The sequence below is a fragment of the Rhinichthys klamathensis genome, unplaced genomic scaffold, assembly GCF_029890125.1.
Source record: "Rhinichthys klamathensis goyatoka isolate OS25496 unplaced genomic scaffold, OSU_Roscu_1.1 h1tg000470l_1, whole genome shotgun sequence".
In the NCBI taxonomy this organism is placed as follows: Eukaryota; Metazoa; Chordata; class Actinopteri; order Cypriniformes; family Leuciscidae; genus Rhinichthys; species Rhinichthys klamathensis.
In genome coordinates, this window is record NW_026606959.1 from 173,552 (window position 1) to 199,827 (window position 26,276).

At 38.9% G+C, this 26,276-nt stretch overlaps 1 protein-coding gene across 2 annotated transcripts; it reads right to left on the reverse strand.

Annotated features, from left to right (window-relative positions):
• Nucleotides 1-807: 807 nt before the first annotated feature.
• Nucleotides 808-17,048, reverse strand: pxylp1 (2-phosphoxylose phosphatase 1). Of its 2 annotated transcripts, XM_056236885.1 has the most exons (6): nucleotides 16,912-17,048; nucleotides 14,758-14,895; nucleotides 6,388-6,549; nucleotides 6,171-6,297; nucleotides 3,283-3,422; nucleotides 808-1,839 (listed from the first exon to the last, which is right to left on the reverse strand). In XM_056236885.1, exons 2-6 carry the CDS (start codon nucleotides 14,834-14,836, stop codon nucleotides 818-820), a joined length of 1,530 nt encoding a protein of 509 aa, XP_056092860.1. In that variant the 5' UTR covers nucleotides 14,837-14,895; nucleotides 16,912-17,048; the 3' UTR covers nucleotides 808-817. The 2 variants fall into 2 exon arrangements, with proteins under 2 accessions (XP_056092860.1, XP_056092862.1); XM_056236887.1 differs by lacking the exons at nucleotides 14,758-14,895; nucleotides 16,912-17,048 and adding an exon at nucleotides 7,729-7,783.
• Nucleotides 17,049-26,276: the final 9,228 nt, after the last annotated feature.

The following is a 26,276-nucleotide window of genomic DNA, read 5'->3' on the forward strand; positions in this document are numbered from 1 at the left end:
CGATCACTGCAGAAACTCTGCAATAAAGTGGCGAAGTGCCCTATATCTAATACAAATATTTATGAAATGTGGTAAAAAAAAACGGACAGTTTCTCAATATAGGACATCCATTGGGATTGTCATTAATGATTGGGCAGGATTCCTAGATCACCGACTCAGAATAAAGGCAAGAGGTGTTTTAACAAGTGACTGTTTGTGTGCTGGATATATGTGCTTTTGTAGGGTCGTTTGACATCACGTCACGTTTAAAATCAGTCGTCATCCAAATGTGCATATTCAATCAATGCCAATCTCTGTAAAAAAAAAAAAAAAAAAAAAAAAATTGCTGTAAACAACTTCAGTTTTTGTCAGTTGATGTGATTAGCAAAGTGTACCAATTTTTGTGCAGGACAATTATTTGGTCCTCAGACTTAACACTACATCAAAAACATTAGTAGTACTCGCTCTTAAAGGAACAGTTCACCCAAAAATAAAAATTCTGAAATTCTCACTTTCACGTCATTTCAAACCTTTTTCGGAAAACAAAAGGAGAAATTTTGAAAAACGTTAAAGCTGCTATTGATCCATACAATGAAAACATGCAGTGACATGCACCTGGAAACTCCTCTTGTATATAGTGCATAAGTCGAATGGACTTTTAGTGAGATTTTCTTGCTTTTTTTGGAGCTTTAAAGTCTCATTATTGATAGTATTGCCATATGCATTCCACGAAAAGTCATATGGATTTGGAACAACATGAAGCAAATGATGACAGAATTGTACAGAATATTTGGGTAAATTATTCCTGTTAATCCTCCCTTGGTGCTCTGTTCATATATTACAGTACAATTTGGCGGCAGGCCTGCTGGTAACTCGTAGCGTTAACAATATTGAACATATCCTTCCTCACAAACGACAGGAAATTACCCAGAGGGCACAGTGGCTGAGCAGAGTGTCGATTGTGGTCACGGCAGAAAGCGGTGTCAAAGGTCAAGTCCTCTCCGTTATAAAGAACGCGAATAAACATATCGTCCAACCACTTTCCACGTTTCCTTTCATTCTTTCTTTCTTGGTCTTTCGCTTTGGGGCTACTCCACAGCTCAAACACTAAGCGGGCCGCAAACCGTGGAAATCCCGCCCCTTCCAGACCGAGCGCGCTTAGCAACGGCGCCATGGTCACGTCATGAGCAGATGCTAAAGCGAAGGCCGCCTCTTCTGTGCCTTTGCGCGTCTGGCTTCCTCTGGCGATCTTCTCCAGTCGCGCTGCGGTGCGGTTGAGGTACGGATGAGCCGCGAGCACAGCATAGCGACGATAAAGCCCCGCCTCCCGCCGCTCCAGTTCGTCGTCTTTCTGCTGCCGTCGAATCACAGCAAAGTGCTGTAGTGTAAGACACGCCCCCTCATCCGAAACATGTGATGTAGTCTGCGTGCTGGAGCACGGAAAGGGAAGACCGTGGCAAAAGTGACACAACAAAGCATCCACGGGATTGGCCGCCCTCAGAGTTTTTGTGGCCACGCCCAACGTCTTGGCCATGGTGACATACGTGCGTTCGAGTTCAGTGTCGGCAGTCCTCTGGTGATACTGCCTGCGCTGCTCCTGGTCCAGGTACCGGTTGCGCGTGGGACAGTCGCACGAGGAACCGCAGAAAAGCGTACTCCACTGCTGTCTAACCGTCAGACGCGACCAATCGAAATGTGGGAGGAAGCCGAAGAGGAAGGCCAATCCACTCTGGAGGGTGCGGCTTTTACCTGTAGTCTCCACCCACAACTGCCGCGGTGACCAATCAGCCGTGAGCAGATTTTGACGCTTGATGTAGGCCTGGCGAAAATGATCGCCGTTTTTCAAGTGCTGTACGACTCCTGATAGAGAGAAAAAGTGAAAGAAATATTAGTAAGCATGGCCAGTAACGTTTCACACCAGTGATATTTTAGTGTCATTGATATATTACTACAGTTTTTGTTAATAATTTCAATTAGTTTTTTGTTGAATGTTTTTGTGATTTTTATTAGATTTTCTTTAAAATTATATAATTTGTATAAGTTTTTATACGGAATTTAGTTATTCTAGTACTTAAAATAAGCAAAAATGAGAAATTTTGCCCGGGCAACTAAATGAAATAACATGCGTTTCATTTTTATATAATTTTTTTTTTTTTTTATTCCAGTTAACATTTATTTGATTTCAAGCAGCACTTTTTTGGGGATTTTAGTTAATGATAGTTTCACACCAAGAATACAACATGTATATACTGTATATTTTTATTCATAAAATATACACACACACACATATAGATTTTACATAAATATTGCCACTCTGTGGCTGCATCCAAAATCACACACTTCCCGCTATATTATAGTTGACGAAAAGTAGTATGTCTGATTTCAGAGTACTCATAAAAGAGTAGGTGAAAAGTACCCGAATGACCAACTACTTCCGGTGAGATTCTGAAGTGTGCATATGATCAGAGAATGTCTAATTGAAGAGAATTGGCACTGTCTGGTTACTTCCGGTTTCTGGACTGGCTGCAGTAACACGTCTCTGTCCATGCGGGGGCGCTCACAGGCGAGTGCAGAATGAATGGGAGTCTATGGGGTTTCACCCCCAGAAATCCACTTTTCTCAGAATGTAATTTTTTTGTCAAGTAATTTGAAAGTTGCATTCAAAAGGGAGGGCTAAGATAATACACTCAGCTGAAAATTGCATTTATCTGTTCTAAAAATCCATTCAAAAATGTGATGACGTCACATAATAGCAGAATGCTAGCGTGTTTCAGGCAACAACGGCCCAACCTGTAAGAAATCGAAAGGACATAAGTACTCGTTCATTCGACTTTTGCCCTATAACTTATATTGAACTTGCAGAATCAACAATAAAATATATGTTGATTCAACGACAAGCAGGAGAAAGAGATACATTTAGCCGTTTAGCTCCATAGACTCCCATTCATTCTGCACTCGCCTGTGATCACCTCCAGTGGAATTCTAATGGAACTGCAACCAAGATGATACACAATGGGGCTAATAGGAAGTGCCAAGGCTCTCCGTTAGACGGGCTCTGATATGATGGACACTTTACTATCCCATGAGGCCACGGGAGAGGATTTGTGAATGGCAGTGAAGCGACACAACTGACCCTGGAGCTGGTACGTCACATGATAAACAACATAGCGAAAGTAGTACGTCCAGATTACATTCATACTATATAGAACATACTTTCTTAGCAGTTGTGAAGTAATTACTTATTCAAAATAAGTACCAACTCAAGAGAGAATGCGAATTCAGACGCAGCCTATGACTGGTTACCTGTCTGTGTAAGCTCTCCCATTTCACAGGTGTTGTGATTGGGTAATCGGGGCAGAGATCCCAGTGATGCGTCCCAGTGACCACGCCCACCGAGAGCCATGTGACTAATGAAGGCGGCCAAAAGGGGGTGAGAGGGCTTTCTGTGAAATTACAACCATGAAATATGTTTTAGAACTTATTTTAAATCTGAAATAAATGTATGCGTTACATTCATGAAACCTTTTTCCAGATCAACAGCCTGAAGCAGATGTCTCCTGAGGACCCACTGTCCTGCAAAGTATATTTCCAACACTTCAGCTCACCTGCCTGTATATTGTTTAGTGATTCTGAAGAGCTTGATCAGCTGCTTCAGGTGTGTTTGATCAGGTTTGGAGCTGAACTCTACAGGATTGCAGGATTGAAGACTTCGGGTCTAAACACAATATGCATCATAATGGGCAATAAGCAGCTCTGGGGAGCCACGTGAGAATGTCATTACAAGATATATCCACAACGGGGAGGCATGCTAACATGTATAATGATAGACGCTAGAAACCATTTGAATTTTTCAAGCTGATCTATATGCACACGGGACATCTTCAAAGGGAATAAAAAAGTCGATTAATCTTTTGGTTTATTATAAAAATGCTAATTTTTACTTTCAGGAATAGGACGTGGGTTAGTCTGTAGTAAAATAATTAACATTAGTTAAAAACAATAAAAGTCAAGGGCAGAGGTCTGCTATGAGCTTTGTTCCCGAAACTAATGCTCAGCGACTGTTAAAGACAACAGCATTATCAAGATACATAATGCTACCACAATTACACGAAACATGCATCATTAAAAAAAATGATTGCATAGATTTAATGCAGATCTAATGCAACTATGGATAAATCAAAACAAAATTATGTTCTGTTCTATTACTATATGCACTATCTGCAATAGACTCTGAGGTAAAGTTGATCATTTTTAATAGACTTCAGAAAACTCCAGGAGGGATGTTGGATTACTGCAGTTTATTATAATACATCTTCATTTTCAGTCAGAACCCGTCAGAGCATTACGGTCATGTCGGGTCGGCTCACAAAGGCAATCACACATCAGAGCTTTTAGGGTATGTCTGCATTTAGATAGCAAGGTTTGTGAAGAACTAGAGCTTGATAAAGAGAAAGAGACAGAAGGATTTATGGTTGAGGATTACTTTGTAATACATAAATCTAAGACATCGTGGGAATATTATGGGTTGCTGTGCGTGATTAATAATTCTTGGGATATTCTGGAGCACAGCATTTGTCATGTCATTGGTTAGAATACAATGATGAAACCATGGAAACAATAATGTTATTTTAGGTAGCATCACAGTGACTCTTCACTGCTGCCGTAACCACGGCGACACGGATCAGGGATGGATAAAAGACGACTGCGGGAATGGAATATTAATCTGATAACGATTCATAAACTGCATGCCCTATTGATAAACAGTAAACCTGATAAACACACAAACATAAGTCCACTGATCAGTTGTAAGCACTCAAAAAAAAAACAATCTTCTAATATGATGGACCTTGAAAACAGGCAGACTTTTAAAATGATGCATTATGTACTTTTTCAGTCATTTCATTATATATTGTGACAGACATACAGATAGATAGAGACGGACGGACAGACAGTGGGATGGATGGACAGACAGTGGGATAGATGGACAGACAGATGGATGGACGGACGGACGGACGGACAGTGGGATGGATAGATGGACGAATGGATGAATGGATGGACAGACAGACAGTGGGATAGATAGATGGACGGACAGATGGACGGACGGATAGTGAGATGGATGGATGAACTGGTGGATGGATGGACAGAATGGGATAGATGGATGGATGGATGGATGGTTGGAGGGACAGACAGACAGTGGGATGGACAGACAGACAGTGGGATGATGGATGGACGGACGGAGGGATGGATGGACGGACGGACAGTGAGATAGATGGACTGGTGGATGGATGGACAGATAGACAGTGGAATAGATAGATGGACAGACAGTGGGATAGATAGATGGACAGACAGACAGTGGGATAGATAGATGGACAGACAGTGGGATAGATAGATAGATGGACAGACAGACAGTGGGATAGATAGATGGACAGACAGTGGGATAGATAGATAGATAGATGGACAGACAGTGGGATAGATAGATAGATGGACAGACAGACAGTGGGATAGATAGATGGACAGACAGACAGTGGGATAGATAGATAGATGGACAGACAGACAGTGGGATAGATAGATAGAGACAGACAGTGGGATAGATAGATAGATGGACAGACAGACAGTGGGATAGATAGATAGATGGACAGACAGACAGTGGGATAGATAGATAGATAGATAGATAGATAGATAGATAGATAGATAGATAGATAGATAGATAGATAGACGGACGGACAGTGGGATAGATAGATAGATGGACGGACGGACAGTGGGATAGATAGATAGATGGACGGACGGACGGAGAGTGGGATAGATGGATGGATGGACTGGAGGATGGATGGACAGACAGACAGTGGGATGGACAGACAGACAGACAGTTGGATGGATGGACAGACGGAGGGATAGATAGATGGACGGACGGAGAGATAGATGGATGGATGGACAGACAGAGGGATAGATAGATGGACAGACAGACAGTGGGATAGATGGACGGACGGACAGTGGGATAGATGGACGGACGGAGGGACAGATAGATGGACGGACGGACGGAGAGATAGATAGATGGACAGACAGACAGTGGGATAGATAGATGGATGGACTGGTGGATGGATGGACAGATAGACAGTGGGATAGATAGACAGACGAACGGACAGATAATCAGAAGGATATAATCATCAGATCCATAAGATATGAATGCATACCTCTTCTCTGATAGAGTGCAATCTATGGCGGGTTTCTTGGTTTTTGGGATGGAGTATAAAGGGAAACGGTCTCCATGACGAATCATCACCTGGACCGACAGCAGCCTGTAGTCCGCCGGACTGTGACCTACGACACACACAACTACATCACACCACGTCTGAGAGTCTTCAGGTGTGTGAGGAGGTAAACGTGTGTGTGTGTGTGTGTGTTTCTTACCCTCCCAGCCGTGCTCGCTGAGGTTGGGGTAATTACAGTACTGGTGGGTGTCTCGGATGGGGTCAGGGGCGGGAGGATCCGTATGGAGGACTGGATTCACACGCTTTCTGCTTTTTCCAAGTGACCTTTGCTCTGCCACTGGATTGGTTGGAATGAGGTGCACTAGGGAAAGAAAGAAAGGACTATGAGAGTCATTAAAGCACAGGCACACACACTATTTCCAGCTTCCTCAGTTCTGACCTCAGAACAAACATTGAGGCTGCACAGTGCTGCGGATTGTTGGATTTTGGGAATTGCCATGGCGATGAGGGCAGTGGGAGGAGTCTGACCGGATATTAGCCAGTGATTGACAGCTACCAGAAAGAGGGCCCTACAATCCTTCAATGTGACATATAAAAACACAAGACCAACATCTTTGAGCTACATATTTGCACTTTAAGTACACACAAATAAATTACAGCAACTTTTATATTATGATAAATGTAATTTTCTTTAAGCAAAAGAATAAACTGTACTCTGAAAACATACTCTTAGAGTAAACATACTCTTACATACCAGCATTTATTAACCCAGTCCAAAAAGAGCATTTATAGAATCTAAACTGTTTCACGCACACTATGAAAAACTGAATTATGATTGTTTTTATTTAAAAACACATACGTGGATAAAATGTGAAAATAAGATATGATGATTCTTAAATAATGTGAAATGTTTAAGAGAAACCTGCAGCATCATCCTCAAACTCTTAAATACATTATAATCTAATAAACTTAAATACATTATAACTTAAATACAACATAATTCTGTTTCCTAATAAGCTAATTAATGGGAACCAGGTGAACAGAATAAAGGAACAAACAGAAATACACTAGGAAACTGGGTCAACATAAAAAGAAAAAAACTGAACATAAACCTGACACAAGCAAAACTATGCAATGCTAACCAGAGGTGTAAAGTCCAGGGGTCAGAAAGTAAAAGTAAAGCCAGATATATTTATTCCACACATGAACTCAGTCAGATGATTTCACTAATTAGCTCAATCTCCTGGCTGAAACACTGCTAATTAGCAAATCCAGTTGATTGGAACAAAATACTGAGGAGGACTTTTACTTTCTGAACATGGACTTTACACCTCTGATGCTAACAAATTTTTTTTTCCCTTTTATATAACAACTAAATTTGGAATACACGCACAATATTATGAAAAAAACAATGTTATCATAGAAACAACCAAACTGCTAAATACAAAATAAATGAATGAATAAATGGCATTGGGCTAAATGAACACTTTATTTCCAGCATTTCTAACTACTGATGTAACCAATCAGGAGTTAAACTCACCAGACAGAAGTATAACGGTTAGCTGGTTTATACGTGCAGCGACGGACATTGTGGAGGTGTGTGTGTTTGTGCACCTCATACTGGTTTTAATTCAGCATCAAACCCCCCTCTGACTTACTCCCGCCTCTAAAAGTGGCCTGACCAATCACATTTTAGCTCCAAACTCTCAGCCAATCACAGGACAGCTCTGTGTAGAGGCCGGCCACACAAAGAGCTCTTTGTAGCTGAGTATAGTGTGTACAAGAAAAATCACACAAACCTAAAACACAAATACAATACACACAAATCAAACAGGACAGACAGTGTTTATACTGCTGTTCAAGGCCATTGGGCTGATATTGTGTGTGTGTGTGTGTGTGTGTGTTGGGATTGTGCACTTCAGCGATGAAGCAATCCTGACAGAAACACACAATTAACCAGGATGAGAACAGGTCCTCTTTCATCCTTCACTTCTCTCTTTCTCATTTTCAATGTATAGCTTCTTTCTCTCCGTCTGCTTGTTAGTCTACAGACCTGGAGCCTCTTTCTTTAAAACGGCATCAGTCATGCTTGAGTGAACTGAAGTAAAGAGAGAGAGAGAGAGAGAGAGTTCTCTCGGTTCTGTCCTACATTCAGACAGCTTTCAGCTCATGTTGGACAAACCACAAAGGAGGGAATGAATTAGTAATGACCTCACACAGGGTGAAGGAAACAGGCAACGTGAGGAAGGCAGAATGACAGTAAGGATGACAAACATAATCAGCATTAGTGCAACCCATATCAGACCAAAACTGTCACTTAAAATGACACTGCATTTTTGCAATGAGTTTTAAGCAACTGGTCTCAAGGTGGATGCACAACATGGTAAAAAAACAGTGAAATGGTTTAAGGTGTGTTCACACTTCAGTTCAGTTCGCTTGGTCCAGACCAAATAAAAACATTTAGTCCTGGTCCGCTTAGCGTTCAGATTGGCATTTTTACAACTGAACCTAAAGGCATATGAATACGTTCACAACCTGATTGGTCAGCTTTTATGATGTATTGCCTATTTTGAGACGGAACTTACCGAACATCCAAAACAATGCTGTGTGCTAAGCTAAGGGTGCTCGCTATATGTCCGTAGCTTACATCAATGATGGTATTTTGACCAGCTGAGAACTCGTGAGGAGCTTATAAAATGTGTATATGAGTCAAACCAGTGGCAGGAATCCCTCCGTCACACACACAAACATAGACCTGCTGCGGGGAGACACTTTCTGATGCCTATACTGAACTGCGATGGGCAACACTGCGACTATGATGAGAGAAAACAGGTATGCGTGAGCATTCTTTCCTTTTTAGGGTCTCATATTCCCGTTTTTTGGTTCGTTTACATGTTTTTGGTCCATGTTGCGTTCATATTTCCTTCGAACCACACAGGTTCATTGGAAGTGGACTGAGACTCATCTTTTCAGAGTCTCGGTGCGCTTGTTTGGTGGCACCAGGGTTCGGATGGCAGCGTTCACACTTATTCAAATGAACCGCACTAACAAGGCAAATCGCACTAGAGTTCGTTTTAATCTAACCAAACAGGTTAGTCCTGGTTCACTTATGTGATAGGGTCTCCATCACAGCTTAGCATTCACACTGTCATTTTTAACATCGAATCTAAAGATAAATGGCTTTTATGACGTATATTTTGAGACGGAACTTGTCGAACATCCAAAATCCTGTGTGCTGGGGTAAATTCGCTCACTATATGTGCGTAGCCTACATATGGTGGTATTTTACCAGCTTAGAACTCGTGAAGAGCTTATAAAATGTGTAAAGTAGTCAAAACAGCAGCAGGAATCCCTCCGTCACACACACAAACATAGATCTGTTGTGAGGAGACGCGTTTCTGATGCCTATACTGAACTGTGATGGGCAACATCGCGACTATGACGAGAAAAAAACAGGTATGCTTGAGCATTCTGTCACATCTTGTGACATCATGTCCTATTTTTGGTTTGTTTGGATGTTTTTGGTCGGTGATGCGTTCATATTGCAGTCGAACCGCACCAGAGTTCGTTTGAAAGTGGAACAAGACCCATCTTTTCAGACCCATCGTTTCAGCTCGACTCTCGGTCCGCTTGTTTGGACAGGGATCACAGTTATTTAAATGGACCACACTAACAGAGCAATCGCACCAGAATTCGTTTTAATCTACCCAAACCTGCCAAGTGTGAACACACACTTAAGGACAGAGAGAGAGACTGTAAAGCATGTCAAAGGTCGACTCTTTCATGTCTGAACACAACAAACACTTGGTTCTCGTATACTGGCCAGGTAGATCCTGTTGCTCAGACTGAGCTGTGATTGGATGTGGGATGCAGAGGGTGGATATTAAGAGTATCACTGACCAATCCCTACTTACCTTATCCAAAAAAAAAAAGTCATGTTTGGTTTCATTTGAGTTGGCTTTGCAAATTCTTACCATCTGTGCTGTTAAACGACTAAATTAGCAGGATTTCCCTGCAGCTGTCACAGTGACATGAAATGTTTAATCTGCGGGGCTGGTTTCTAAGATACAGATAACCGCATTCCTCTGCGAAAGAGGATTTTCAGTCAGGGACGTGGGACACTGGGGTCTAATCTGGGAATAATCTGTCTCAAAAAGCCAATCTAACTGACCCTTACATTATAAAAATACATAAACATTTCTCTTCTGCAAATCATATCCTCACTAATGACTTTGGGACTTCCGGGTTTTTTGACTGCTCGGTTTGAAGTCTTAAAAATATATCATGTAAACATGATATGATTCCAGAGACTGCATTTAGACTGTCTACTCTAAACCAACCGTCTGTAAAGTATCATCCATGTGTCAGCTGGCGGGCCCCAAACTTAACAAGCTCATGTAAATGGGGTCAGAGAGAGTCTGTACTTGTCTTAAAGTCAGCATGAAATGAAAGTTCACTTAAAATTCATCTATTTTCTAAATGCATGTTCTAACTCACATAGCAAGCAATTTAAATTTTGTTGTTTTGAACTTGAATTGTTTAACTCTTTCCACACAAGCTTTTTTTTTTTTTTTTTGATGCCAGCGCCAGCATTTTTTATCATTCTCACAAAAATGTCAAGGCCCCGCATAATATCTAGTTGTTAGGGCCGGGACTCGATTAAAAAAATTAATCTAATTAATTAGAGGCTTTGTAATTAATTAATCGAAATTAATCGCATTTTAATCGCATAAATATTTGACCTGCGAACAGTGAGAATTAATTTTTTTCACATGGATTTTTAGTATACCATTGAATAATGACTGAATACATAAGCTTAAGCAACACAATAGTTTATTTTTGTTCAACCAAGTCCAGCAGACCAGTGCAATTTTTGCCATTAAGTGTAGCAATAGCATATTGCTACACTACACTAATAGCAATAGCGAATTCCTTGTTGCATAGCTTGCACACAACCATGCTCTTATCGACGCTTCCATCCGTTCGTTTTTTGTAACAAAATTTCCCAGCCACCGGCCAACCAAAGCGAATGGGCTATATGCACGCATAACTTCCGCGTTTGATGCAAGGATGCTCTTGCTTTTCCGGTTGGGGAGATTTAAAGTGGAGGAAAACCGAGGAAAACGGGATTATGGCAGAGTCTTCAAAATTTACTGTCCTCTCGTCTTTGAAACGAAACTTTAATACGTTTAGATGTAATTTTATATATAGTTATGTTTATTTAATATAATAAACAAAGAAGCATAAACAAAATGAGGGGTGTCTGTTTTGTCTGTTTTTGTGACTAACGTTTCTTTAGTATAGCAATAGAGTATAAAAACCAATATAAATTCTCGGTATAGCATTGGACTCTGCGATCGGCGGAAGTAATCCAGCATCCTTAGACCTTCACCGGAAATACCGCAGTGCATAGAGCCCATAGCGATCTCGCCAGCTTTTTCGTCATGAACGCTAGTTGGTGCGCCAGTATAATCGGTCCGCCGAAACTCATCCAGTGAGAAACGTTCCGCGGTGCAAAAAGAAGTGCGATTAAAATAATTTGTGTAATTAATTAACGCGTTAAAGTGTGTAATTAATTAATCTTAATTAACGCGTTAAAGTCCCGGCCCTACTAGTTGTATTATTGTCTGAACATGATATGTCAAAAGAATGAGAGACTGCTTAAAACAATTATTCTAGGCTTCGTGTATTCTTTTTTATCAACACTTGAATGTGGGCACGTTTCATAAAAAAGCAAAAATCACATTTTTGTCAAACACTACGTCCAGATCGGATTCAGAACGATGATCAAAACATAGGTGGAGTAGATCGAGTCCATCAACACCCCCAAAGCTTCACACTCACAGTCATTAACCCTACCTGGGTCGACATTTTATTCAGTAGCGTCAGGCATTTTGATTTATATGCTGTTTAATGTTTTATGATCACATTATTTATGTGCGTAAGCAATGCTTCTATCGCTTGTTTCTGCTTCTTCTTTGCCTGTGTTTGATCTGCAGATTCTGTACTATTTCAGAAGATGCGTGATAGCGCCCCCTTACCGTATAACAGTGAAAACATGGATTGCCGAAAAATTCCATCAATGCCAGGGAAGTGTTGTCATAAATGACTGAAATTCCATCAATGTCAGGGAAGTGTTGTGTCGTTAATGAAGGAAAATTACGTAATTGGCGGGAAAGTGTGTTATAAATTATGGAAAATTCCATCTTTGGCAGGGAAAGGATTAATCAAAATGTCATAACTGGACCTTCCAATGAAAACAGCACACTTCTCTCTGGTGATGTATGCAGGACTTCTCCAATCATTTCGTTTTTTTTAACCCCGCCCTTGCAATCTTGCATTTATCTGCCTCCACTTTTAACATCCTCAACATCCAATCAACAACCGATGGATAGAACCAAGTCCTCGTCCTAGATTTTTTCTTTTCCGATAATCTGTTCCACTTGGTTGTGCGTCATAATACGTAAGAAAATATTTGTCGCTACTTCCATTTTATTGCGACTTCAAAATTGTTTGACATATTTCTGAGCAGTGGATCAGACATAAGCCGTTTCATTCAATGTGATGCTTTCTTCTATACATTGCAAGAAAGGATCTTAGATTAGTGGTTCCCAGAATGCTAAATTACAGGTTTGTTTGTTGGGCATGCACCATCAAGTACCCTGGAGTGAATTTAAGCACCATGGTATATTTCAAAGTAACACCACAGTACTGTTTTGTAGATGTTTAAGAATTTGTTATTGAAAAACCCATATTGACTGACCAAAAATCTAAATATTGAGGGTGTTCATGGTGGCCTAGTGTCATGAAACTGCTCTGACACACAGGATAATTGAAGGGATAATCCACAATCGTAGTCCAAAACAGGCAAGATGTCAATTGCACAGTCCAAACAATGACAGAGTCCAAGGCACAGGCAAACAGAGAAATCCAGAGATGGTCCTCACTGCAGAACACAAAATCCAGGGGAAGGAGTTGGATCCAGATATATACCTATATTACATATACCTAAACCTACCCATCTCCGCCCCCTGATCCCTAACCACACCCCTAATCCTACCCATCTCCACCCCTTAGATCTGGATCCAATGTGTACTGCAATGAGGTGCTACTGGAAATCCAGGGCAACAGGCAAAAGATCAAAACCAAGACACAGGCAACAAGGATACAAGGCTCAGAAATGCAATACAGACACATACAAGACTTTGCAATGAGTGACTGAAATGAACCAGGATTATATAGACAGGGACTGTAATGAGAAATAGCTGAGAACAATCAGGGAAGATGAGACCGGGCAGTGCGTTCTGGGAAATGTAGTCCATGTTGCAATGACAGTGAACAAGAGGGGAGTGCGCTCTGGTGGATACCAAGGGCACTCCAGCTGGTTATCCAGATGCTCCTCAACGGGTCATAGAAGTCCAGAAGGAAGGTGGAGCGGAGGCGGACTCACGGGTGGGATGGAGGGCCAGGTCCCTGGAGTGGAAGAAGGACTGGAGACGGAGGTAGTGTAAGAGGCCAGGGCAGACCAGGCAGTGCAAGTGTCCTGGACTGGGCAGGCAAGGCTGAAGATCCCCATGGTGGAGCAGATGACCACCAAGGCAGTGTAGACGGGACTGAAGACCCCCACTGCACACCAAATGACCGCCACAGCCGAGCGGACGGGACTAAAGATCCCCACGATGGAGCTGGTGGGGCCGAAGACAACCTGAAGACTCTGGTGTGGCAGCCATGTTGTGAAGAGGCCCTGGTCTTGGGAATACCGGACTGGGAAGTGCTGAGAGAACTGGACTTGCCACCATCAAAGCTGGAAGTACTGGAGACTGTGATTGGCCAAGCTCCAGTGGCCACCCCCCCCTACTCGACCTCCCCTCAACCAGCAGCAAAACATACGAACTGACTCTATTGTTCTAGAGTCAGTTCGTTATTTCCTATAGGAATACATGATTTTATGGGCTCAGCTAAGCCATGGCAATGCAAGTCCTTAAAACCGAATTTCCTCTGCTGGATCCATCCATGTCTTCTGTCATGAAACTGCTCTGACACACAGGGTTGAGGATCCAAACAAAGTAGTGTATTGAAAGGATAATCAACAAGTAACAACGTAGTCCAGGACAGGCAGCTAGTGATTGTGACACCTAGCATGGTAATACCATGGTATTCAACCAAAGAATAATGGTATTTCCATTGTGTGCCACCATACGATTTTGTAAGAGTATATAGACACGCTTTGTCTTTTATATTTGTTTTATTGGCTAATTAAAAAATAATCACTTAAATTGTGTTCTACTGAAACGGGAAAAAAATCCATGATATAGCACTTCAACTTTTGTTTAGTGTGTTGAATTCGGTCTAATTGAGACCATATTCCCACTGGAATTACAAAACACACACACACAGGCACATCCCAAGAATGTAAAATACAATCCAGCGGAGGTTAAATTCCCACCTGACACACTAAACATACATACACCGCAGTCCCCAGGGAAACATTCGAGTATGTATGAATAGCTGTAAGCACATACAGAGGAAACGTGACTGAAATCATTCATTGTGGTTCACACACACTTACAATACTGCAAGCTGAAACTCAGCACCGCCAGCAGCGCACCCACCACCAGCACCACGATGAAACGGCTCCGTGCCAGCATTGTCCTGTGATTGGTTCGGACACCTGTCCATCAGCCATACATGCACAGCTTCCTGTCACCTGGGAAATCAAGAGCAACAGAAACTTAATATAGCAGCACACATACAAATAACACAACACTACTAGGAGTTGCATTGCTTAACAAAAGACCTTCAACAAGTGAGACGTTACAAGGGCTAAAAAACAAACACGGTAATGAAACCCCCACAGTGCTGGTTTCCCTTTTATAAACGTTTTGCAAGCAAAAACATACCATGTAGGACAACCAAAGTCTGTTGAAACAAACTGACAACACTACACACAGCACCAGCAAGCAACATGTAATTTACCCCAGACACACAGAAGCAGAAACTGTTATTAACTCTACATACAGATAATAGCTTAAATTCATTCCTGCAACAAGCTTTTTGACCATATCTAAAGTACACACACAAACACACACAGCAGCTGATGAACTGAGCAGATGTTAAAGCCGTCAGAGGCCACATCATGAGAGCATTAAACCACACTTCCTTGACTACACCCTTCACTCGTCTGCAGTGGGCATAAAAACAAGTATGCACTGACATTTGAAGTACTACAAGTTTTCAGCTGCAGCTTGGGTTTAACCTTTAACACCTTTTTTTGTTGTTCTTGCAATAAAACTGCAAACCCCTGTGACTCTAATGACTAACACTGTCAGAAGTCTCTTGCAGTGCGACATGCCATTCTCCATCTAAAACTAGTTAAATGTTTGTGTAATCATTATTATTCATGCCCTTTTATGACCTTGTTTTAAAGTAGAGAGGACATGGAATATTCATACTTTCAAAATGTGTCACACCACAGGATTATTTAAACGAACTAGTGAAGGCTAAAACTATACAACAATGCAACTCATACAGAGAATTACTTGAATAGCCTACAAGTTTTTAGTCACTGAAATAAAAGGAGCCATTCTGTCATGTGACAAGAACTATAAAACACATCCTTGAAGACCCTCCTTACAGTGTCTCAAGGTCATCAAGTTCGTTTAAAAAAAACACATGCTTTCTTCAGATGATAGTGATATTCTTGACTCAAAAATCTTGACTTCTTTAACTCTTTAAAAAATGTATATAAATTATTAAGATGTCTACACTCGTGTATCATTTCTGTACTTTTTGCCTTTGTGATTATACCACTTTCTTGAATTAAAAAAAAAATGTATAAACCAAACGTAATCTATTTACTGTAATTTAATCACTTTTCCCTTGAAAAAGTAAAGGGATTCCTCTAAATTTTTATGAAATATAATTACAGTTACTTCTGATGTAATTGCATTAAATATTGTAGCCTATAACAATTTATATAAAACAATAGTGAATTTAACATCAACATTTTATGTCAAAATGTAATTTAACAGTTTAATGTAACCTTCTCCATTTACACACTTTTCTCAGTTCAAGAATAATTTATGCAATTGTATTCATTTTTAGAGAGAGTAATTAGTACAGTAATCTAATTACATTGTTAAAGATGTAATTAGTAGCTAGTAATTAATTACTCTTAGAGTCATTTAAAACACTAGTCTGGAACCCAACAAGAAAATATTGCATTTCTCAGAACTTGGCACGTACAGGATTTTTTAAATATTAGACTATATTGCCATACTGTAAACATATATTATAGGCTACACAAGTTCAATTTAACCTATACTCTTGATATTGAAAAAGCAAAGCCCATGTTATTTGGCATATCTACTAAAATATGGAGAAGTAGGCTATATTAGGTGACAGCTCCTTTAATAACGCATTTTTCGCAATAAATGTCTCAGTCTGAAAGTGTTGAATCTTGAACTCCGACAATGCAGGAACGACACTGTTTCCCTTCAAATAATGTCCATCTGTCATTTTATTCGAGTGAAGAATAAGATCAGTTTATGATCTTAAAAGAGTATTCAGAAACCGCGCAAAGGGAAAACGAGAAGAATGCGTATGGAAAAGTGCTAAATGAATATTGATTCTGGAAGCAGCGCGTTCAGTAAGATAAGCAAAGCAACAGCTCAAACACACTAACAGACACGTCACGACACGAGAAGAGGGAAACCCGCTTTACCTGACCGAACAGAGCCCAAATATTCCGTTCAGAGGAGTCGAACCGACCGATAATCCATCAGCCCGTAAAGAACGATCAGACTCAGCCCTGCTGTGAGCCTCTCTGCCGCTCCTCTAACAACATAAACCCTGCTGTGTGTGTGTGTGTGTGTGTGTGTGTGTGTGTCAGACATTATTGTTGAGTTTTACTGCTCCCTCTGCTGGTCAAAGATGTTGTTACCATGGTATACCATGTGATGGGGTGGGCTACTTTGACATATACTCGGTAGGCAATATGAATGATGAGAACCATATTACAGTTTTTTACAATCACTTTGTTACTATTTTCAGAACCTTGATGTCATTTTTCACAACTCTAGACACAAAACTCACAACCAATGATCAAAAAGTACATTTTTCAAAACTCTAACCCTTTTCTCAATTGCTTGGATACAATAGGCCTACACATAAAACTTAGATCATTTGTTCATTCAACAAAGATCACCTGTTCAATATGACACAACTTAACATCACAGTACTACTATTTCAAAAGGCAATTCACACATTACATTTCAAATGAGTGTCTATTCATTTCCTTACAATGATCTAACTATCAATTGATACAGCTGCTCAAAATGATAAGTAACTGTTGCATTACTCTTAATGCATAGTTGTATGGAAACAGACAAACAATATTCCATGTTTACAGTAAATCATGAAAGTTTCAAGATAATAAGATTCATTGTCACCAATTAGCATGGCATGAACCAATTAGACTACAATATCCATGGATGTAGCCTAATATTTTATCATACTGTAATGCTTCATCAGACACTGTGTCTATGGTGCCAAATACTGTACCACCTTTTCAGACTATGTACAGTATTGACAGTACAGTACTGTATAGATGCAGGCCCTTGTAACTGCGTGTCCAATTCTGCCAATCACAGCAGAGCAGTGTCAGGCCTGGACTCGCCATGCCAAAGGTTTTTTCCAAGATGTCATTTTCCAACATCCATTGTGATGTAGATGAGAACCTGTGGCCAAATCCACAACAAAGAGTTGATGACAGTGTAGAAGTACAGTAATCACTCCTGTTTAGTTTCTAACAGCAAGTTGAGGAACAATGCATTTGATGTTTTACAGTACTGTCTTTTCTTTTCTATTTCATAGCTAATTATTTTTGCTTTGATTCAAAAAACCATGTTGTGATTGTACTGTGTTTTGCATCAATATATTACAAACAGTTAATTTGTTTTTTGAACCAATGATTGTGCAAGTGCAAGATTTCTTTAAAGATGTGAATGCACAATGCAATGTTTTGAACATTAGACAGCCTGTGTTACAAGTGATTATCGTTTTGAGTTTTGTGTCTAGAGTTTTGAAAAATGACATCAAGGTTCTGAAAATAGTAGCAAAGTGATTGTAAAAAACTGTAATATAAAATGATATGGCTATATGACTATCTATCTAGATATCTATCTATCTATCTAGATATCTATCTATCTATCTATCTATCTATCTATCTATCTATCTATCTATCTATCTATCTATCTATCTATCTATCTATCTATCTATCTATCTATCTATCTATCTATCTATCTATCTATCTATCTATCTATCTATCTATCTATCTACATTTACGCATTTGGCAGACGCTTTTATCCAAAGCGACTTACATTGCATTTGAAGGTACACATTTACATTTATATTACATTTACATTCTTATCTATCTATCTATCTATCTATCTATCTATCTATCTATCTATCTATCTATCTATCTATCTATCTATCTATCTATCTATCTATCTATCTATCTATCTATCTATCTATCTATCTATCTATCTATCTATCTATCTATCTATATAGAGAGAGATAGATATAGATAGATAGATAGATAGATAGATAGATAGATAGATAGATAGATAGATAGATAGATAGATAGATAGATAGATAGATAGATAGATACACACAAACAAATACACACAAACAAAGACACACACCTATAGCTTTGTTTTTGTGATATATGAGGACACAAATGTGTATAATGACATGCATATTACACTGGTATTACAACTTACATGTGATATATGAGGACATTGCATGAGTCCTCATAGGTGTGTGTCTTTGTTTGTGTGTGTGTGCACTTTGTTCTGAAAACTATCAATGATCTAACAGCGTGTGTGTGTGTGTATGTGTCTTTGTGTGTGTGTGTGTGTGTGTGTGTGTGTGTGTGTGTGTGTGTTTGTTTATGTCCCTTTTGGGTACATTCACCAGGATACACACCAGTAAACTGAGGACCACCTCAAAAATTGAGGACATTTTGTATGTCCTCATTTGTTTGACTATATAATGGCATTCAGCATACTCTAAAATGGTGTCCAGACTTAAAATCTCACTTGTCCCAAAAAATCAGTTTTAAGTGATTTGTGTATGTGAAGTGTGTATGCCCCCCCACTAAAGTGTGTATAACACAGCGCCCTCTAGGAGTACTGCACTTCCGGAAAAGATACACACTTCGGGGATTCTGACCAATCAGAGCGCAGGAAGCCACTATGAGAGCGGGACTTAATGATCTGACCAATCTGAGGCCATCACGTCATCAACAAAAATGGCGGAGCGGAGGCGATATCATTATTATGAATGAATTGACAGATAATCCACATTCAATAATAGATAAATTCGCAATAATTATTATTTAAATAAAAATAGACTAATTTACCCTGAGCAGCAGGAGCTCTCACGATGTATATGGGCATGTTATTAAACTTTAATCCTCGCAGTTTTGCTCTCGCATCGGAGTCTGCTCTGTGTAACGTTATGTGTGTGTGAAGATCGCGCTGCTGCGCGTCACCGAGACTATACAGCTGTACAGTAACTTACATAGGAGTTTATTAATCATGTAGGAACGAGTTTGAAGCGGGGAAGAGACAGAGACATTACGTCATGTGAATTTACAAAGTACATATTTTCTTCCAAAAGCGGAGGAACAGCTGTTTAAATCTGTCAATATGGATGTGATGATTTATTCATCCAAGTTTGTTTAATAAAAACACACAAGCCACCAAAAGATGTGAAAACATGCTAAATCGCTTGCTTTTATGAGTGATTTTATTTGTTTGAAGTGTTTTCTCCTACTTTGCGTTCTGCCGTTTCCTCTCATAATATCAGTGATTTCCCTGAGTGGCCACCGCCCCTCCCCCACCCCCCGCACGAGCAGGACAGGACTCCGTTACCAGTTACCACAGCAACACATTCACTACAGCAAACAAGCTAACTTTTTTCTTTATATATTATATTATATTATATTATATTATATTATATTGAGGAGAGCAGTTACAGCAAACATTATTCTTATTATATTATATTGCATTGTATTATTTTATATTATATAAAGAGGAGAGCAGTTACAGCAAACATTCTCTTTGTAGTATATATTATATTATTTTATATTATATTATATAGAGGAGAGCAGCTGCATGAAACATTCTCATATTATATTATTATATTAATTAAATGTTTACACTAATTACATACGTTTTTTTAAGGCGCTTTGGTGCATTTCTCAAATCACAACTAAAATTCTTGTTCAACCTCCACATCATCTAGTCACTTGTGCACATCATGAAAGCAGTTTATCATTCTTTTGAACAAATTGCAAATGCTTTGGTACATTCATGCAATAAATGTAAGTGTCTGCTGTTTCTTACATTATCAATTGCTTATGTCATGTTGATCAAAATGTATTATACTGGTTCTCTGTTGAATAGTCTTACCCCTCAAAACATATAGGCATTAAATTACTAGTTGTCATAAACTGTCAAACATATTTTCTATACAATTCTATTATACTTTTTTTGTCCTGAATTGCAGATGTGAATTTTGAATTTCACTAATGAAGGGGAATGTAAAGCATTAGATCAATCAATGATCACCAGTTCTCTATAATCGCTCAGAGTGCATCTCATGAAGCTTCCTCTGGAAGCCATATAGACAGAGCACAACACATACACACTCTGAGAATGGAAGAACAACAGGGTAACAGCCGAGAAGAAGAAGAGGAGGAGTAAGGATGTGTGGTGGAAGGATACAGAGGTAAAACAGAGAGATTGTAGGTTTCTGAAGAAATAGGGGCCAATATTGTAGATCATGTTCATGACCTCATGGCCGAGGCGGGTTGAAAGCTGAGCTGAATGTTGGGAGAACAACCGTGTGTGTCCTCAAACATTCAAGTCTTTATAGACAGAACATGCGTGTAATCAGACAGTGTTCACTATACTGTACTGTTCACCATAAGCTGTAGACTTACTGTATTACAGTGGAGTCTACTTGCATTTTACATGAGACAGTAAAAATACGTGATAGAGATCCCTTTCCCACTAATTAGATATCTTAAATGATGTTGTGTGCACTTCTGTATTTGTCTTCATTGTTGTACAGCCTTGATGTTAATATTTTGTTGAAAAATTGTTAAGACCCCAGGAAGAATAGCTGCTGCTTAATGGAGTAGCTAATGGGGATCTAAATAATAAACAATAAACAATAAACTCTACAGATAAAGCGTTGTGAATCTAGTTTCGCGTACCTACCCCGAAGTGATAAAATAAAACAAAATTATGTATCAAATTTATAGACAAGTAATTTGTTCAGGCATGGTTTTCTAGGGAAATACAAACCTACGCACATATATTCAAACGCACATAACTATAGAATCAATTCTTAATGCGCATGTGAACGCCATCAGCGTTAATCACAGGTTCACGTTTAAAGTCTGTTTAGAGACATTCATATACATTTTTACCTTGCAGTTACTGTAAATCCGGCCTCTAGTTCATAAACGCCAGAGGAGAACTGGCCCCCACTGAGCCTGGGTTCTCCCAAGGTTTTTTTCTTCTCCATTGGGTCCCTGATGGAGTTTTAGGACACCATCGGGTCACTTGATGGAGTTTTTCGGTTCCTTGCCACTGTTGCCTTTGGCTTGCTCAGTTGGGGATATTCAAATTAATTAACCAATCATTAATACCATTGATCAGCTCTACCAAACGTGGATGTTTTTCCACTAAGAAACGAACATTGTTATTATGTTTTGATTGATACTGTGAAGCTGCTTTGATGCAATCTATATTGTGAAAAGCGCTATATAAATATACTTGATAGAGACATAATGTAACACACACACATATACAGTATGTGTTTGAATAGTCTGTTCATCGCAATGGCATTGTCATTTTTTAACAGACCAACAGTGTATCTGTGAGTCCAGTCTCATAATGGGTACATGTGTTTATGTGTCATACAGATAATGTGCAGTCTTTTCATTGTCATCAAAATCGTAGCCAGTGTTTACTTCTCAAAATACTGATACAGTTATATTGACAACCATCAAAAGCCTGTAACTTGTTAAAAATCCTTAGTACAATATATATCAATGAACATATCAGTGCCTTGTGTCACAAACAAGAATGTCAAAATGCTGTCATGTAATCCTATTGTGTTCTGCTGTTTGTACGAAATGCACTTTCCTTGTTTGCAAATCTTAAGGATGATTCAAGAAATGTACCAAAGCGACTGATAAGAACTGTTTATAGAGGAGAGCAGTTACAGCATACATTCACTCTCTCTCTCTCTATCTATCTATCTCTCAATATATATATATATAGCCTATATATATATATATATATATATATATATATATATATATATATATAAATCGATAGATAGATAGAGAGAGAGAGAGAGAGAGAGAGAGAGAGAGAGAGGGGGGGGGGGGGGGGGCAGAGCAGTTACATATAGTCATACAAAAGAAAAAAAGTGTTTAAAAGAATCATGAATCAAGCTGACACGTTTAAATGTTTGTTTACATAATTATTTTGTACTTAATTTGATTTTAAAAGCCATTGGATCTGCACTAACCCTAACCCTAACCCTAGCTCTGCCTGTGACTGTCAGTCTGACTGAGATCTGCTCACACTGTGATCAGCCGCCCTTCCCCCACAGCACTGAGACTGATCGCGCGCGCGCCCTTCCCCCACAGCACTGAGAGAGACTGATCGCGCGCGCGCCCTTCCCCCACAGCACTGAGACTGACTGGAGTGACAGAGAGTTGAACTTGTCTCTGGCTGAACTAACAGACTGACAGTTACAGGTAGATAGCTAAGCAGAAGTGCTGCTCAAAAGATCACAAACTGTCGTGGCTATGCGTTTTTAAAGCACTTTTACAAGGTCTATTAGCTTCTCCGCCCTGTAATGTAAAATACCATTAATTTATGAAAGAAATACAAAGAAGATAATGCTGTTAAAGTACTTGTTAAAGTTTAATTTAGAGCCTCGAAATAATCCACACCCATCCCCCATCTTAACTCGAATAAATTGACAACAACACAGACTCCAAAAGTAGAGACATATTATACCAGCTTGAATATCAGCCCTGCTGTGTATTTGCATACATCAGTTTACTATTTTGATTAATAAATGCTATTAGTAGAAAATAAGATGTCTGTTCAAGATATCTAGGTTGCTCATTTTGCATTTTTTGCTCTTTTAAACCTGTGCTTGTTCGGACATGCGCACTGGTTCCTAGTTCGAGTCGGGTGAGTTCGTTTACAAGTGATCATGTGCTCTGTCCACTAGAAAGACTTGATCCACGACAGTTTTTTTTTTTTTGAAGAAGAAGAAGAAACACTACTGCGATTAAAAAAAAAAAGATTCTTGTCATCAGAGAGTTTTCTATTCGGTCAAATAAATAGTCACAATTGCAACGTGAAATCCAAATACGTAACTACGTCATTTACGCACGTCTGCGACAGTGGATGTATTTTCCCGGGAAATGCAGACACGTGACAATGGGACGCGAAACAGTCAGACGACAGCCCTCCACCCTCCACCACGCAGGAAAGGTGAGATGAAGTCTTGTCCTGAAAATGCATGATAACTAAATACATTGTGAAATATGAAAGTTAGTAAGATGTATGTTTATTTTAGTGGTTTAATTATTTTTTGCTTAGGGTTTTATTTACTTCTCGATTGTATTTTATTTGTTTCTCATTTGATAATTTGTTGCAATAAGGAAAAAAGTATATTGCCTACTTGTAGGCATTGACCAGTAAATATAATTTTGTTATTTCTTATATAATAGTACTTTAGATTCTACAAATTAAAAAAAAAACGAGTCAGTGATAGCCTACTATATCATTGTTTTTCTCAAGTGTTGTCAAATTGCAACTGTGATTTAAAATATTAATTATATATTTTTATATCATTATTATTTGATATATTTTTAATTTTATGTAATACAATATTTGCCCAAAAATCTTTTTTTCAGTGGAATGTTTTTTTCTAGATTTATTATTTATCTTTTTTATCTTTTTTTGCCCAATGATGGTACATAGACACTTTATAGTATTTTTATTGTGTGTTTCAATGTCCAAAGCAGACAAAAAGCACATTAGAAATAGTCCATATAAATCTAGCTGGTTATTGACTGAAAATATCCTGTATGCTGTAGCTAATCAATATAGTAGATTCATGTCAATTGTGGTCACAAGACACACAAGAACCAATGTTTTTTGGCATCATTGACATTGCCTTTTTTTAATCTAAATTCCTGTTGTAGACTGGTCACACGTGCTGTCATTGAATAGAGCTCTGTGATATAATATAAATATATACTTAAGTGTTGAACAGAAAAAACACACGTGTTTGGAACAACATGAGGTTCAATTGGAACACTTAACATAATTGTATGTTAATTACGTATGTTTTTGGGTGAACAATTCCAGTAAGATCAACAAGATTTTTTAAATATGCTTGTTTATTTCATTCACATTATATATATATATATATATATATATATATTTTTTTTTTTCCCAGTCATTTCAAGAAAGTAAGTCGCCATGCTGGGAAATAAAAGACGTAAGAAACCTCTGCAGGACGCTGAGCATCACATTACCTGTGAAACCGACAAGCCTGAGCTTCAAGAGCAGTTCATCAGCAAATATATAGGCAAGTATTTATGAATAAGCAGTAATAACGTTACTCTACAAAACTGATAATTTAATATATAATTTATTTTTATTGTGCAGTCAAGATTTCTGAATAGAGTTCTGCAGGCATTAGCCCGAAAACAAAAACAGTTGCATTTTTGCATTTCTGGTTCCATCAACCCAAAGTCAGTGTTTATTTGCGCATTCTTAGCCCAATTATGCACAATAAGCCCATAGTGCGTGTGGTCATGTAAACGCAGACTAAGGTCATCATAAACGGCATAAGCATAAACCAATCGACACCGCTAGATTTTTGCCCCTTATTCCAGATTTGCCCAGCATGTAAACACATTAACCTGCGTTCTGTGGCTTATTGAAGTGAGCATGTGTGACTGGAAAGTGTCCTTATTGTGGATTTAAGCACATCCAGACAGAGCGAGCGTTTTCTTGACCCAAGAACATCTTAAAAAGTGTTCTCAAAAAGTGTTCTCATCTCATGCAGAAGTGGTACAGTCAAAATCCTACTAAAACTTCTTTGTCATTGTGGAGAGTGCAGTGCATGGTTGCATAGCAACAACAGACGCCACGGGAAAATCAGACTGTTATTTTACTATTAATAATAAAATATAAGCTAATATGCATTAACACTAGGACTCCCAGAATTCTATAACTACTATAATGGCCATAGCAGTCATTCTGACTGCTCATACATTATTTGCATATCATTTCAAAAAGCTATATCAAATCTAAGAATAAATGGATCTGTTATGTTAGGATAGGTAATAATAAACATCAGAACACTACATTTTAATTATGATGTATGTAAAATTGTATTAGTTAACCAACAACCACTCAGCCTCATCAAGGCTCTGAAGCATGGCTAAAGCCTCTGTGGCAGTCATTCTTCTTGCTGACATTGTTCTGATATTCTCTTTTCAATATTTCAATTTGGTTTTAGCTCGAAGCTAAAGCTAGATTTCAGCTTTGCAATAGACTAAACAAACAACAAGAGAAATTGTTGCTAGTCAACGGTGATGCATCTTCAAGAGCAGGAAAAAGGAGCAACCGACACACGGTCTGTAATGCATACGGTCAGTATGACTGTTATGACCATTCAAGGTAGAAATACTCAAAACTCAGTCTTTTGTGTCTTGTAATTTTAATAAAATAACAATGATAGAATAAAATATAGACACATTTAGGAAAAGTCAGGGTCCTATAGTTACATGGGTTTTATTTCAACAAAGTTATTACATTGCAAAATTTTAAAACAGTCAAAATGACTGCCTTGGGAGTTCTAGTGTTAATGTACATGTCAAGTAATTTGTCTTTTTTTACTCGTATATTTCAGCCTTTAAATCATTTTTATAAAAAGAATGAGGTTTATCTTTTTATAAAACCTTTT

Bases quoted from the DNA above. Each gene is read 5' to 3' on its own strand.
- pxylp1 (XM_056236885.1), bottom strand. From the start codon at position 14,836: ATGCTGGCACGGAGCCGTTTCATCGTGGTGCTGGTGGTGGGTGCGCTG. The intron at 6,550-14,757 runs GTAAGTGTGTGT...TTCTTTCCCTAG, and splicing joins GAGTTTCAGCTTGCAGTATT to TGCACCTCATTCCAACCAAT. The intron at 1,840-3,282 runs GTAACCAGTCAT...TCTCTCTATCAG, and splicing joins GGGAGAGCTTACACAGACAG to GAGTCGTACAGCACTTGAAA.